General features: G+C 40.4%; 1 protein-coding gene across 1 annotated transcript in view; it reads right to left on the bottom strand.

Moving 5' to 3' along the window:
- Window positions 1-17175, bottom strand: part of LOC144824118 (aminopeptidase N-like) — a 270629-nt gene that overhangs the window by 225317 nt on the left and 28137 nt on the right. The window contains exons 6-9 of the mRNA XM_078683231.1: window positions 16985-17098; window positions 8141-8284; window positions 6258-6323; window positions 5494-5559 (exon numbers count right to left, since the gene is read on the bottom strand). Of these exons, the coding sequence (XP_078539357.1) occupies window positions 5494-5559; window positions 6258-6323; window positions 8141-8284; window positions 16985-17098 (390 nt within the window). The remainder of the gene's footprint in view (window positions 1-5493; window positions 5560-6257; window positions 6324-8140; window positions 8285-16984; window positions 17099-17175) is intronic.

Here is a 17175-nt window from a genome sequence, read left to right on the forward strand (position 1 = left end):
TAAGGTAGGATCACAAGGCTCACAGGGCAGGGTGCATTGCATTTAAAAAGTAGGGCATTTGGGCTTAAGTTTTACATTTTCTGATAGTGAAAAACTCCTACAGTTGTCTTTCATGACTATAAGGCCTATCTCCCATTGGCTAGCACTGTGTTCCCTTATTACATTTAATAAGTGTTAAGATTGGATTGGAAGCAGATAGAGATGTCATGTTTAGACTCAAATGCATTGTAATTTAAAATCTTCTTTAATGGTAAAGTCAGATGTTGGAAAGTTGGCCTTTTTCCTGCCCTAACCATTTGTGCCTTCTGCCAGTGTCCTGTGTCACATGACTATAAATTGGCAACGCTGTTGGGTTTTGTGTATTCCTCCGAGACACTAATATAAAGGGGACTAGATGTTAGCAGGATGGACCATCCTGTCAGGATGTCTGGGGTGGAGCTGTGCCCTGCCCCACTTGCACTTCAAAGGGCTTGTCTACAGCACACTAAAAGAACCCAACAACAGCCTTTTGTCACCATATACTCCTTGGAGCTTTGACAGGAGAACAGAAGAACTTTCCAGTACCAGATATGGGGTTAGGACAGGGTGTCCCCACCAACACAAAGGCTGGCACCACGTACAAATATTCGAACCTCAGAGCAACTCTTCAGTTCATTCCTGGACCTGTGGAAGGCTTCAGAAGGACTGCCTTGCTGCCAGAAAGACTGCCTTGCTGCCAGAAGGCCTGCCTTACTGATTGAAGAACTATATTGCTGACTAAAAGAGAACTGGACTAGCCCCATGAACCCGAAACCACCAGAGTGACTCCAAGGGCTAGTTGGCTGTCCTCATGTATGGGCTACAGAGACATTACAAGTTCTTGAGGCCTTGTACCCTGATGCTGCTTCTGCTGGTGTGAGTCCTAAACTCTGAAACCCCAAGTGGTGCCCCCCCAGGTTCTGGACCCCTGGAAGTGGAGTTGGTGGCACAGTCAAACCACTCAGAGTGCTTTGCCGGTCCTCCTGACTTCTTGGTAGCTGCCTCTACATTCCTCTCCACAGCAGTAAATCCTCTTCTGCAGTATATTGCTGAAAAGGTATCCTGTCTTATGGAGTCCCCTTCAGCTACAGCCTGCAGCCTCTTCCCGTTGAGTGATTCTAAGCTCCATAAAAGCCTCTAAGTTCGAAGGTAAAAATTTCCACCAAGCTGGACAATGACTAGCACCTGAACAACGACAATGACCTCCTTAGCTTGGAAATCCAGCTGTTTCAGTTCAAAGCTTTTTCTCGTCATTATTGACGGCTTCACCAAAACTTTGCCCAGTTTCTCTCCGGCATCTGCGACTTGTCCTCAGACACATCCTACTGCCTGAAGGTAAGGCGAGACCGGGCCCAAACAACCTCTTGTATCTGACTCATGATACATCATGGTGGGCCTTAACTTTTGACTTTTACTCGGTCTCAAGTGACCAGATACCTGCAGTTGGTGGTTTGATCTTTTAGGCACTAAAAATTATAAACACTCTGGTACTAATGAGGGATTTAATTTGTTTTGGTTTCATTTTATTTATTAAAAGTTTCTCTATTGTTCCAAATTGGTTTGGGACCTTTCTTGTGTTGTGTTTTTCACTTTATTACGATTTGGGTGCTGCATAAATACTATACTCTTTGCCTGTAAGTTATGCCTGACTGGTTTGTTCCAAGCTACCAGAGGGTTGGGCACAAGTTAATTTAGTGACTTATGTGGTTCGTTCTGCTAAGGATTGCAGTTGTTGCCTGAGTAGGGATTCCACTCTTTAACGGGGGTTTAACAGGGGAAGAGAGGTGACTCTTTAGATCCACTTCTTAGGTTGCATTTATCTCTACCTGTCAGATTTGGACTTTTACCCTGCAGGTGAAAAAACTTTAACCAGTTGCCTATTCTCTACTGGGACAATGGTGCGCAATAGAGCATCTCCCCTTTTTGGACAGTGTTTCTAACATACATGTTTCTTTTTCATTACCTCCATCAACTGGGAGAAACGTTCTGGTATGTCCTGGACATTTCTTTTTTGCCTTAAAATAACAAGCTTCAACGACGAAATAACAAAAAACTTTGCTGAGTTGGATTATTTACTATGGTTCCCACTCAGTAAAGCTTCAGTAGAAGCACTGAGAGCGTGCCTGCCTGGCTGAAATCTCTAAATATGATATGCGGTCTTCTACCATGTCAGTGGACATCCCTACTCTGAACTGTGAACCAGCCACCATATTCTATATGAGGCCAATGGACTCCGAAGAAAAACGTATGTAAATGTCTCCATGCTGATGGTAAAGCTTGCTATTTAAAACTCATTTAGTAGGGTAAGGTATAGTAGTACAAGGTCTCAGTTTCATACTCCAAAGTGGATTATTGGTCCATAATCTTTAAAAAGACTAAGCACTAAAGAAAAAATATGTTTAACTTTGTAGGTTGAGCATGTGCTCCCAGCCAAAGTCTTCCAGTGACAGTTAACTTGAACATTTTGATAACAAATGTATAATACAGACAAACATATTTATCTTGGCAGCATTTCTACAATAAGACCGGGTTGCGGAATTGCTGTGAAATGCAAATTAATTTTGCTCTTCATGCAGAGCTTTGAGGAACTACAGCTTTATTCACTTTGAACAAATCTAGGTAAAGATTAGGATCGACCCCAAAATCCGTTTTGGGAACCAATTGCCATTTATACCTCTAAGTAAATTATTAGAAGTTGAGTCCAAATTGAAACTAACTCTGGAGTCGATCCCTGTAGTTTGAGGCAAGACATACTGTCCGAAATTTCGAGAGAAACTCGTTCCAAGTGTGGTTTTGAGTACCTGGTAATGGCTGGAGTTATGTGCTAACTGTGTCCAAGTCCCTAATTCTAGACATGCAAACTGTAATCAGGTGCATGCTGTGCACCCACTAGTTTTCGTAAGGTATGCCAACATGCGCCCCTCTTTCACAAGCATGCCTTGTTCTAAACTATGCATATCACAGCTTAATTTTTGTTTCTATATCACAACGACATCCAGTGATATAGGGTTAGGGTTTATTTTACAGTACCAAAGTCCTAAATGTAGCTTTTTTAAAGGTTCTTGGGATGCTACTCCATAACCTGGGTCAGATTTTTGAATGTTGGTAACAGGCCCATTGATGTAGGTACTGTGTGGGTATGCTGGCATGCAATGTTGCATTACATCACAATGTGGATTCGTAATTTCGGAGGGTCCGAGGCTGGATACTGTATCTGGGCAGGACTCACAATGCAATGTAGGCAAGGTACAGCTGCGTTGGTCTTCTTTGTGATAACAAGCTTCCAGTGGGATGAAAGTGCAAACCTTGACTGCCTGAACGGCTTGGACACATTGTCCAGGACCTTCAGAGGATAAAAAACTGACAAAGCCCCTCAAACTTTGCCCCACTGAGAATGTCATTCCTCTCGCCTTTCACCTCCAGAAGCATAGAAGGTACATTTTATGTAGCAGTTGTTGGCTCTTGAGTGCTGGCAAGAATAAGGAGTCCTTCAGTCTTCTTTCCCAAACAGTTCTTCCCAAGTCAATGAATGTTCTGAGGAGTTGGTGGTGAAGTGCCATTCTATTCAATGCCCGACCACTGACTGGAAAAATCCCTAAACCATACCTGGCATCTTTTTTTATTTTTAAAATTGAATATATAACTCTTTTTCCAATACTTTCTTTCCCTAATTTCTGCAAAGTTTCCCAGATGTTCTCATGCAAAATGAGCCTAGCCACTCTCTCTCTGACAGAGCTTTGTGTTCCCTTTCAGATGCTTATTGAATGAGGTACCCTCTACATTTCCTGACGCTGGTATTTCTTCTGGTGGCAACCCTGAGAGAATATCTCTGGGAATGAATGGCTTCAGTTCCTGAGACTTTCATTTTTGATCTACTATTTAAGAAGCATCCCTTAGAGTTCCTATCGTTTTCTGTCTTCTTCTTAGGTGACTCCTCAAAGACAAGTGGTAACTGTTGGCACCACTTCAATTTTATTGTACGCAGGGCAGTTTCATTGTTCTCTAGAAGTCTAGCCATTGACATCTCTAGAAGTTTAGTCATTATCACATTCTCTGGGATATCTATTTTTGTTTCTGGAAGATGGCAACTGGGCAAACATTTAAAAAAAATGTGGCTCCTCAGCAGTGGAAGGTACAGTTTCAACAATGAAAAGTGAAAAATAGTTGAACAAATATTTGGCTGTCATTTCCCCAAGCTGAGTAATGACATTTCATTTTCATTCACAATCAGGTCTCTGCATGAAAAATAATAATTCACGTGTAAGTGGCTATCAGTTTATTTAAACTGTTCATGTATAGACATATTTTACCTTAATATTTTGTAAGTCGCATTTTCATTTATTAAGTACACAGCCCTGTTGGCTGAGCGGGTGACTTATATTACGCACCCAGGAGCATATGTACAAGCCCCTATCGCCACGGGAACTTCAATTTTTGTGATGTTCCCGTTGCGATAGGGGCCTTGCCTTGTGTACAAGGCAGCACTAAGCCACTAAACGTGGCTTTACGTTGCCTTGTACATAAAGTACTCTTTCACACTATGTTTAGCATGAAAGGGGCGTGCAGTGGGTGTTGTGTTGGACTTTCCACAGCAACACCAATTGTATTTGACGATGAACAAGGGTGGTATACATAGAAGGCAGCACCAAATTTAAGACTAGGTATACCCTGGTCTTAAGGTGGGGAAATGAGGAGAACTGCATTATTTCTCCTCGTTTTTGCTTTTTCCATGTGTGCTCCCACACATGGAAAAAGCAAAATGCAATGGTTTGTTTGTGTACAGGAAGGTGTCTCTTCCTGTAAATAAACAAACCTTTTTAGAAATGCCATTGTGTAACTTTCATGTGTGCTGCATGAAGCAGAACACATGAAAATTAGAAAATGGCATTTTAGGAGTGGTTATGTGCAGGAAGCGAACACCTTTCTTACACATAACCAATCCTCCCATGCACACAGACACCCTTCCACCCTTGCTGCCTGTGTTGGCGCTAAGTTGTGAAACTTAGTGCCTTTGCAAAGGGAAACGCAAGGCTGCACCACATCATTGTAAATATGGTGCAGCCTTGCAAAGCGTGTCGTTAAGCCCAGGAGGCTAACTACATTCTCCGCCACTTCGTCGTATATATGGCCCCCAGTCTTGTGGGTGTAGAGGTGACTTTGATAATACATAAAAGTAACAATCTTACTACCTGCTATAGCGAATGAAGTTTACTCTTATTCTCAATAAGAATAGCCATCTTTTGTTTGATGATTCCAGGAAAGCCCACACACGAATGGCCTGTACACGGGTGCTGCATCCAGAGATAATGACCAGGAGGTTGCAATGTTATTATAAATACCTAGCTCATTCACAGATTTCTTCTGCGAATATATATTGCTAATTATTCTTAAGGCTTGCTCGCCCCATCAGTTGCTTATACAGACTTCTTATAAATGCTGCTATCAGCTGTATATGGTACAGTGCACAGCGCTTACCTTTTGCAAGCAGGACCACAGATCATCATAAATGGTGTTGTTATATTCATAGGCATGTAGGTATGACTGTGAAAATAATCAACAAAACAAGAGTTCATTTTGAGTTTGCAATCTAAGTCATTTAAATTAAGTCATTTAAATTAATCTAATATTCCGGAGGCAAATATTTTATCAAAACCAACGCAAAAATGAACAACCAACTTTTGTTTTTGACCTTTTGTATCTGTCTTGAAAGTCGGTGCTAGCTTTTCAATGCTATCATAAATTCTTATTATAACTGATGAATGAGAACAGAAGTATTCGCATCTTAGTCAGTGTAAGCAAACCATACACATACAAAGGGAGAAAGCCATAAAGACGAAGCATATGGTTACACCTCAGTGTCTATGAATGCAGGGGTGGATATTGACTCATATATGCCACATTTGCACTAACAACGTATCACTGATGTTGTACATGAGACCTTTTCAGCTTAGTGAATTCATGAGTGTCATGACATATTCCCATCATTGTTTTATGTATCATCGCCTTTTTATAATCGACAGCAAAGGTCAGTTTTACACTGATAACAAGCCCTATGTTGGATGCACCTATATAAGCAGTTTGACAATTACTTATAATATAAACATCCGAAATAGAAGGATTATGTACATGATTAAAAATGACTGCAAAAAATCCAAAGTTTTTTCTGATCCAAATAAGAAGTAAGCTTTTGTTGATACAGTGCAAACCCTAACACGTTTTTTCTGCTAATCAATACTTACATTTAGTCCTTCCGCAAACAGATTCTCTGATAAAAATTCAGACAACATTCGAAGGACAGATGCTCCCTAGAAAACAAATGAGTCAATAACACCTATCAGTTTTAGGCATGTTAATAGGCCACATCTTTCCAGAACATTTTGACTTATATTTGTGACACCGGTTCTACGAGATGAGTGTCAGTGGGAAGCATTGTCACTTCAGGCATTTCTGCAGTGGAGGGCATGTTGGTGAGAAAGATTGTGGGGGGTCACCTTCAGATTTTTCAAGAATCACACTAACATATCTAGTTAACATAGGACAAAACAACGAACAGGCCATGAGGGGGCTTAAGGGGCAGCCGAGATGGAGAGGAAGGTTAGTTGTTAGAACAGCCAATATTGTGTGTTTTCATCTGTGTGTACATGTAAAAATCCACGTGAAATCCGACAGAGAACACACCATACCCGACTTAGAGCACATGTGCCCAATGATTGGCTTCAAATTACTTTTATTAGGGACGGAGTAAGGCCCCAAACATCATCCCTTGAAGCTACGCCCCCGCACTTATTTCTTGATTCAATAGTTCCACAACACTCTCATTGAAGAGTCCACATGATGTCATGCTGAAATGGTTATAATATCAGACATTAGTATAAACATAGCAGGTCTGTTTCACAGTTGTGGGAATATTAACTAAACAGTGAAGATAAAATATTGATGCAGAACTTTTAAGCATTTTCACCCCATATCATTTTATAGAGGTATTAATTTAATTATGAAAAATGCTGATAACTAAAAAATAGTAGTACATTATACACTCCATGCTTAAGGAAGTTAATCAAGAAGAAGGTGCACTTCTTCTTGATTAACACTAAGGGTAGCGTGTTTTATATTTATCGAGGGCTTTTACAGAGGAGATGCAGCAGCAAAGTGTTGGTGTGAGTCCTGAAACTAGACAAGGGACTATCGGTATACCTTAATATCGAGGATAAAAATATTGTTGGATAAGTATGGATATATTTTCTATTCCTAGCTCTATACCTATGTATCTTGACAATATATATATCTGCCCACCTATGTGCATCCACATGGAGTGAGGCACCAGGGGACGCTCCAGGGCACCCTTTGTTTCCTATCTGCCATGTTTTTCATAGCAGTGGACCCACCATGAAGAATGTGGTGGCGAGGAAACTTGTTATAGGCCTGGTGAGACCGCAGTGGTCCTGCCAAGAATATTGTGGCCTTGGGATCGCCGGGCCAACGCTAGGCAATGGATGATCCCTGGCAGTGGTCCCAAGGTGGTCCAACCACCCAACTCATAATGGGGCAGCCAGACCGCCGGTGGGGCAGTTGCTCGACTGCCACGCCATGCCACCAAAAGTCTGGCGGCCCTCAGTATGCCAGACTCATAATTAGGTCCTTGGAAACATGAAGTCATTTTTTATTTAAAAAAACGTAGCAAAAATCAAATCAGTAGAACAGGAGATATGGAGATTTACATCTTAGGCAGAATAGGTAAGATAAAACTCAAGTTTCAGAAATCACAATGATTTTATAGTTATTACTAATATGAAAGGTGATCATATATATGCACTTGTCAGTGTCACGAAAAGGCAATCACTAGTCTTTATAGTCTTTATATTTAAATGAAAAAATTACATTTAAAATCCTACAAAATGAATGTACTTTATTCCAGTACTGTTTACTTGCAACAACCAGAAGCCTATAATTGAATATCCTGTAATGTGGACATTTCAGGAAAAAGTGATAAGTTGTCTGATTGCCAAGAAACATACTGAGCCATGTAAGAAAAGAAACAATTGCTTACTATTGTGAACACAAACATAAACTGTGAATATAGAAAAAATATTGTGATTCTAATAGAATAAGACATTGTGATCACCTTGCTGTAGGAAATGGCATCAAAGAGTTCACTTATCTCTGCTGGAGTATTGACTTCTTCTTCCTTCGATGAGAGAGGATGAGAAGATGCCAATGCATCTACCCCCATCACTTTGTAGACGTCGTTCAGCACTATTAGATCCTTCTATAAAAAACAATGAGTAAAAATCTAAGCTGTAAACCACAGTGCCACTAGTGTTAAAGGCTAAATAACTTTAGTCACTCATGGAGCTGTCCCACAATTACCAACATTATAATTTTAAATTTATATTTTACTAGAATGACAAGCAAATGAAACTTTAATCGATATGTTAAGCATTCACTATAAATACAGCGGTCTATGGTTCAATGTTCTTGTGCCTGAGGATGTTGTAGGCACCTGCTCATAAACAGTAAAGATGTCTTTGTGTTGAGTTTAGTAGGAACACAAACCATGAAGCATAACATTTTGGAAAAATGCGTACATTGCCAACTTTGTAGTCACATAGAGCAATTCCAACTCCTCGACCAATACCAGTTAGGTTTCAGGCCAGGTCACAGTACTTAAACTGCCATAGTCTACATTTTCGACTATGACCTGAGACTTCTGAAACAGAATAAATCTAAGGGCATAGCAGGCATAGTGTCTCTACGCGTATTTCCACGGAGTTAAAAAAAACTCAGTGGAAATATGCTACACCCCCTCCCACCTCCCAAAGTCCTTTAAAAATGATTTAAAAGGCACTAACCTGTGGTTTGCTGCCTCCCCTGCATTCGCACTCCCCGTCCTGCTCCTCCCGTCTTCAATAATAGAAAAAAACGACATTGTACTTCTGATAAGTTTGTGCATGCGCCTGCGCGTCAGTCGCACAACGTAGTTTTTTTTTATTATTGAAGAGATGGAACAGGACGGGGAGCGCGAAGGAGGGGAGGCGGCAAACAACATGTACGTGCCTTTTAAATAATTTTTAAAGGACTTTGGCAGGGGGGAGGAATGGCTAACTCTGCTGTGGAGTAGACAAATCTCCGCATACTCCATTGGCGGAGCGGTGTTACCCGCTCAGGGTTAAATAAATTCTGCCTGTTTATCCAGCTTGATCAGGTCAGTTGCATTAGACACTGTTAAAAATTAGATCCTTTTGAACCTCCTAGATGCAGGATGGATATCTCTGGTACTGTGTTAAAATGGTTCTTCTCATTCTTACATAACAGATCTCAAAAAGATATGTTCAACCACGCTCTAGCTATCCAGATGCCAGTCATGATTGGTGTCCCTCAAGGCTCCTTACTCTCCCCCACCCTTTTCAACCTGCTCAAGGAACACCTGACTGAAATCCTCCAACTCTCTAACACCTCATACCAAGTGAATGCTGATGATACTCAACTCAAACTGAAAATCGACTCTCTAGAAGACATCAGTATCCTTAACAACAGACTGACAAAAACTCAACACTGGCTGACTTGTAACCACCTCAAACTAAATGCTCTCAAAACTGTATTCACCCTAATCTCTCCACCCAACCACACTCCTAACATCAAAGAATGGCTTGTTCGCCTAACAGCTCTGATCAGTAGTACACACATCATAATCTCAGCAAAATCTCTTGAAATTATCCTGGACAATAATCTCTTCATACAGGATCACAGTGCCACCACCAGAGGTGCCAGCTACCAACTGCTGTCACTAGGGAAATTATAACCTTTCATTCCATCTGCGGATCTCAAGACAGAGGTTCAAGCACTAGTGATCTTACGGTATTGCTATCCTCGTGGGTCTACCAAAAGCAAAACTGGAACCTCTGAAGGCAACCTTTAACATACCTGCTTGACTCATCAGAGGCTCAAAAAAAGTGATCACATCACCCCAGACGGCAAAGCGCTGAACTGGCTACCCTATGAGCAAAGATCCATCTACAAGTTGAATGCTAGATTCATAAAGCTCTTCACCTCAACACTCCAATCTCCCTGGCCAAGAAACCCTTCCTATTGGGTGAGAATAGAACTCTGAGAAGCACAGGCTCACTTCTACTGAAGCCATAAAAATGTTAAAAAAAGAAAACATAAAAGTGTTCCTTCTCCAGAATTGCTCCCAAAATTTGGAACTCACTTCTTCTTGACCGGATCAGAGTCAAACAACTACAAATGAACAGATTCCTTAAACACTGAAGATGCAACCTTTCACAGACCTTCTCCTTTCATATTCCACACTCCCACAAGTCTAATGGTTTTCTTTATGATGACTCTCCACATATTATCTAAATGACTACTCTGAACCCAGACTCAACGAACATCAATTTAAGTCCCTATACTCTCTTTGTTGTTGTTCTACCGCACTTGTATACTCTTTGCCTTATACTTGCTTTACCTTTCCTGATACACAATGCTCTGATTCCTGAAAGAGTCACTTGTATACTATTATTTGTTTTCCTTCCTGATGTACAGTGCTCTGATACCTGTAAGGATCATGTTCTTGCTATATAAAACTCAATAAATACATAGTTGAAAGTGTGCTGTTTAGGGAAAGTGAGAAGTAAAGGGAACCGCTGCACTCCAAAATGAAAGTTATGTAGTCAAATTGTAAAAATTCTTGTTTCTTAGGGTGCTGGGAATGTTCACCTCCTAGTTCTCAAGTTGCTTTTTTAGATAATGTCAGAAAAAACCTGCGTAAGGATGAATTCAACAGCACTCCTGCGGCAGGATCGCCTAGGTTGATCACCTTATGACAATGCAGTCAATACAAATATTTAAATCTGTGTCATCTTTATTTAGGTTTTGATCATCTCATATTTCATCATATGATAGCGTATTTGATGATGAATACAAAAGCGAACGTGGAAATTGTTCAAACGTATATCAAATCAACAGTATATTGAGGCATTTGTCCCGATGCATTTCGAGCCCGAGACTCTTCTTCAGGGGGAATGTTCTAGAAAGAAACATATAAAAACATACTAAGGTCCTACCTAGTCCATGGGCCAAAATGATAATGAAAACAGAGACCAATGTGGCAATGATGGAGTGGGAAATCCACAACGTAAACCCAAAACAAAATCAATGGGTATGTGGTCACCAAGTGTCAGAAGAAGAGTGTTAGTGGGGTGCCAAATTAAAAACGGAATCGGTTCAATAGAATACCCTAGAGTAGCTACGGTCGATAATCAGCGGTATAGAACATGCAGTGCAATATGAGCTGATAATAAGGATTAAAAGCGCTCTGAGTGAGCTGTTAAATGTGACACTAGCGTATGGGTCGGAGCTTACAGTATAAGAACAGTAATGCAGGCGAGCTTCAATGTCATGACCGGCTGCGTGGAAAGTTGCTGTAAGTGTGAATCTAACAGTACAAATGTGCGTTTTAACATGCATGTCTGCACTGTTAGATTCACGCTATCAGGAACCTTCCAAGTATCCGGTCTCGACATTAACGTTCACCTTTCAAAGATCTTTTATATTGGAAGCTCTAGCAAGACCACCCACTTGTAAAACGTCTCAGCGTGCGTGTGATGAGCTTGGCATCTTCTTGGGACTGAGACCGGAAGACGCGATAAGCGTTTAAACAGCGTGAAGGAGCATGGTTATAGAAAGAGGACTGGGAAATGCATGCCCGTAAGAGCACCAAGTGAGCGCGTAGGTGTCTGAATTTAAATAAAGAGTAAAAGAAAAAGAAACAGAGCGAGGCATTCAACCAGGGAGTCATTCCGGAAAAGGATAGAAAGGGTAAAATAATCTAGGGGCACCAGATAGGACTGCGGGAAAATTAAATGATAGGGCAATACAATAAGTGCAATACAATAAATGCATACATAACCAGTGTATGGGCAATAGTAAGAGCTCAGCCAAATTGCAAGGGACGTAGAAAAAGCATGAACTAACAGCGAAGAGTGGAGATGAATAGGATCAAAGTAAACTATTGAGGTTAAAGCAAGATTGGATATGAAAGGTCGAAAAAAACAATAATAATAATAATCAGATGAGGTTAGAGAAAAATGGAGTGGGATAAGGTCAGAAAGAAATAAAATCAAGGAGAAATAAAAACAGGGAAATTAATAAATAAAATAAAAACAGAGAGAAATAAATCAGCGGGTAACTATACTGTCAGGAAAGTTCAGAGAAAACAGCTATATTCTAATCTCTCATTGAGCCCTTTTGGATGTAGGGCATTCAACTTATGCATCCAGTAAAGTTCTCGTTGTAACAAAAACTTTTTGTTGTCATGACCTTCAGTCCTGTTCACAACTTCCAACACCAGGAACCGGATTTGGCTGGGGTTATGACTTTGGTTGACATAGTGCGCTGCTACACAGGATTTGAGGTTCTTATTGCAGATATTACTCCGGTGTTCTGTGAGTCTAATTTTTATTTCTCGTCTGTTTTGCCCACGTATGGGAGGCCACATGGGCATTTCGACAGATACACCAGATTGGTGGAATCACATGAAGCGTTAACTCTCAATTTGATCGGAGTCCCCTGAGATGGATGTGGGATGGTTGTGCCTTATATTATGCTGTTGCAATTGCCACAATTGTGACACGGAACTGTCCTCTTGTATGTTATTTCTGTTCTGTCTTTATGAGATTTTAAAAGATGTTGAATGTTCTTGAAACGCTGGTAAGCAAATATCGGGTAATTTTGAAAAATATTATTGAAGTCTTGTTCGAGTTGCAGTAGTTGCCAATGTTTGCAGATGGATTGTTTAATTCTGGTGCTGTGTGTTGAATATTTCGATACAAAAACTGTAAATTCCTCTTTTAACCTAGTTTTGGGTGTCAGTAATTCAGACCATTCTTTAGTTTTCACTCTGTTCATCACCATGTTCATGATACTATTGGGGTTACCCCTCTGTTGGAATTTCTCTACAATAGTTGAGCTGTTTTCTTGAAATAATTTTTCTGTGGATGCAATTTGTTTTGCTCTTAAGAGTTGCGAGTAGGGCAAGTGTTTTTTCAAGCTCATTGGGTGAAAACTACGGAAATGTAAATAATTATTCTGGTCTGTAGATTTGGTGTAGATTGAGGTCTTCAATTTATTCCCTGTAATCTTGATGTTAACATCCAAGAAAGCAATTTCAGACTGACTTATGGTATGTGTAAATTGGATGCGTTCATTCATTGAGGTCATTTATTGCTGTCACTAGTTGAGATTCAGTACCTTTCCACATAAGGAAGATGTCATCTATGTAACGATGATATGTGCTTAGATGTTCTTGCCATTCAGGTTTTGAGAGGATATGGTCCATTTCATATTGATGCATAAACAGATTGGCATAGGCCGGGGCGGCGCAATTTCCCATAGACACTCCAGAAAGTTGGATAAATAATTTTTCTGTACATCTAAAGTAACTGTGGTGGAGAGTGAATTGCATCAATTCCATCAGGAATACTTGTAAATCCAGTGTTTTGTTACTTTTCAACAAGAAAAATTCCATAGCTTCTAGTCCAATATTGTGAGGGATGGAGGTGTATAACAAGTTAACGTCAATGGTGCAGAGGTACATGAGATGGTTAATATCAATCTCAATGTTATTGATTTTGGTCAAAAAATGTGTAGTGTCCTGGATGTATCTTGACATGCTTCTAACAATAGGTTGCAGATGTTTATCAATGTAAATCCCGATGGGTTCTTGGACGGAGTTGCGGGTACTTACAATTGGTCGAAATGGAGGTCTGGTCGCATGTTTGTGAATTTTTGGCACCAAGTATAGGTATGGTACTTGAGGATGGTCTTTGAAAAGACATTTTTTGTCACGTTCAGTAATGGTTCCCTGGCTTATAGCCTTGTCAATATTTGTCAATAAAATGTCTTTAAATTCCACTGTGGGATCAGAATTCACTTCCATGTATAATAACTTGTCTCCCAAGTGTAAAGAAATGTTGTCGTTGTAGAAGGACGTATCAAGGACGACTAATACGCCTACTTATCAGCTTTACAAATGGTGATCTCGTCATTAGTAGTAATTTGGGCGATAGCCTGACGTTCTTTGTTGGACAAGTTGGATTTGTGATGACTGGTATTTTGGAAGATAGTGTGCACATCCTTTTGAACTAGTAACTCAAAAGTGTCTAAAATCTTGTGGCTGACTGGTGGTACGAAAGTGCTTTTGGGTCATCGATCTAACAGAGTACCCGGCTCTTCTCGGGGTTCAGGGTCACAAATGTTTTTAAAAAGTGCTTGAGTCTCAGTGTTCTCATAAATTTGTATAGGCACACATGGGTGTCAAGTTCATTGGATTGGTATGTGGTTACAAAAGATATCCCCTTCTGTAACATTTGAGTTTGAATCGCACTTAGGTTAGTGTTAGAAATATTAATTACTAGGTTCTGTGACTCCTTGTTGACTTTGCCACTGGTAGTTGAGTGTTTTTTGAACTGGGTCCTCCTGGATCGCCGGTTTGATCTGTGCCTTGTTCTCTAAAAAAGAAACCTGTGATGTTTGTGCTGCATTAGAAGTGGAGGGTTGGTCATCCTTTTGGTGAGTGGTTTGTCGGAAAGACCCATGTTGAGGAGTTTGTTGAGATGAATCATCAGATGAGGTGGACTTGCCTTCTGTAGATCTATAAGCAGACGGGCGTTGTGATCTTCTAGCAGCATATATTTCTGCCCAATTCATAATCCACTGTATCCCTTTTGAATTTTCTCAGTTTTCTTTCATTAATTTCTTTAGTGTATCTTTCAAGTTGAATATTAATGTCTTCTAAGGTATTTTTCCATTCATCGAATGTCAGTTTGCTGCTTAGTTCTTTTTTTAGTGACTGACTTCACTTTCTAGCTCCTCAAGTAATTTAGATAGCTCCTCCACAATGAGGAGGATCAAGTCGAGGGAACATTTATTAAGTATGCCATTATGCCATACCATTTCTCTGTGAAACGGACATTATTCTTGCATAAAGTTGATTTAAGGGGAATTCGCAGTCCCCAGGATATCATCTGAACTTTATGATATCTGATGAGTGTACTGGCATGTAAACGCTGAAGGATTTCTCTCTTGGCGGTAAAAAGTAGCTGGCGAATGTTAGATTGTACTCATCCAGTACTTGATAAAACACAATCTGGCTCCTGGACCAGTGAATATATACTATTGGTATCTTCTATAGAGAATTCAAACGTGTCTGCTTTGTTGCTAGTTAGATTTGATACGTCCGTATAAGACATATTGCTTTGTGGGTGCAAAAAGCGGTGTGGACCGAAGAGTGCAAAATGAGAAGTAAAGGGAACCGCTGCACTCCAAAATAAAAGTTGTGTAATCAACTTGTAAAAATTCTTGTTTCTTAGGGTGCTGGGAATGTTCACCTCCTAGTCCTTTTGTAGATAATGTCAGAAAAAAACCTTAGGCCGCGTAAGGATGAATTCGACAGCACTCCTGCGGCAGGATCGCCTAGGTTGATCACCTTATGGCAATGCAGTCAATACAAATATTTAAATCTGTGTCATCTTTATTTAGGTATTGATCATATCATATTTCATCATAGCGTATTTGATGATGAATACAAAAGCGAACGTCCAAATTGGTCAAACGTATATCAAATCAACAGTATATTGAAGTATCTGTCCCCGATGCATTTCGAGCCAGAGGCTCTTCTTCAGGGGGAATGTTCTAGAAAGAAACATATAAAAACATACTAAGGCCGTAGTCCATGGGCAGAAATGATAATGAAAACAGAGACCAATGTGGCAATGATAGAGTGGGGAATCCACAACGCAAACCCAAAAGAAAATCAATGGGTATGTGGTCACCGAGTGTCAGAAGAAGACTGTTAGCCGGGTGCCAAATTAAAAAAGGAATCGGTTCAATAGAATACCCTAGAGTAGCTACGGTCAATAATCAGCGGTATAGAACTTGCAGTGCAATATGAGCCGATAATAAGGATTAAAAGCGCTCTGAGTGAGCTGTTAAATTTGACACTGGAGTATGGGTCGGAGCTTACAGTATAAGAACACTAATGTAGGCGAGCTTCAATGCCATGACCGGCTGCGTGGAAAGTGGCTGTAAGTAGGAATCTAACAGTACAACCGTGCGTTTTAACATGCATGTCTGCAATGTTAGATTCACGCTATCAGGAACCTTCCTAGTATCCGGTCTGGACATTAACGTTCACCTTTCAAAGATCTTTTATATTGGAAGCTCTGGCAACACCACCCACTAAATGCTCACCTGGCTCTACACGCACGTTTGTATTTTCCGGGTGGAGTCCGGATGCAAGGGAAGAATGCGGCGCAACAGGCACAGCACATGAAAACAGGAGCCAGCTGTCTGAGCAGCGTGCTTCTTCATGGTAAGAGCCTGTTGTAGGCGAACACCTAGGTTTTTAACACAGGATTTTGGAACGGGAGGAGTGCCCAAGTCTGTTGGCCACCAATTGGGGGTCCATAGTAGTTGAGCCTCACCAAAAAGCATGATCTCCGTCTTTCCTACATTGCACTGAAATAGACATTAAACAGATGCAGTGATTTATTGCTGCTAGTATGCCAGTGAGTTATCATCATAATCATCATTAGTTAGAAAACTCCTTACTATCGCTAATGCTTCGAGGTGATGGCAATATACATTTTACTGTACAGCTGTTTACTTGCAGGACCTCTATCGGAAAGTGGTTTGCAAAGTCGTTCAGAGGTTTTGTTTATTGTGATTATGCCAAACTAATGAATTTACACCTTGTTGCATATCCAAGAACTATTGACTATATTGCAAAAGTTGTTCAGAATCTACACATAATACCTTCTTTGAGGACATTTTTGTCTTTGCTTAAATCTTATTGTATTTTGTGCACAACAGGTACTAAATACAGTATTAGATATATGTTTCACCCTTCTTTAGACTCTTTGACCCATGTCATTACAAGGCAATCAGTAATGTTCTTCTGAGTACTTACAATATTCCATGATGGCTCAGCGTAGTCAGCTCCCAAGTATTCAACGTAGGAAGCGAAGCCCTCATTTAGCCAGATATCATTCCACCATTTAAGAGTCACAAGGTTTCCAAACCACTGAAGAGAGACAACACAACCAAAGAAGGGTTAGAAAAAAGTAAAGACCATTGAAATAAACTATGAGCAATAGAAGG

Source organism: Lissotriton helveticus, chromosome 3_1, assembly GCF_964261635.1.
Source record: "Lissotriton helveticus chromosome 3_1, aLisHel1.1, whole genome shotgun sequence".
NCBI classification, from domain to species: Eukaryota; Metazoa; Chordata; class Amphibia; order Caudata; family Salamandridae; genus Lissotriton; species Lissotriton helveticus.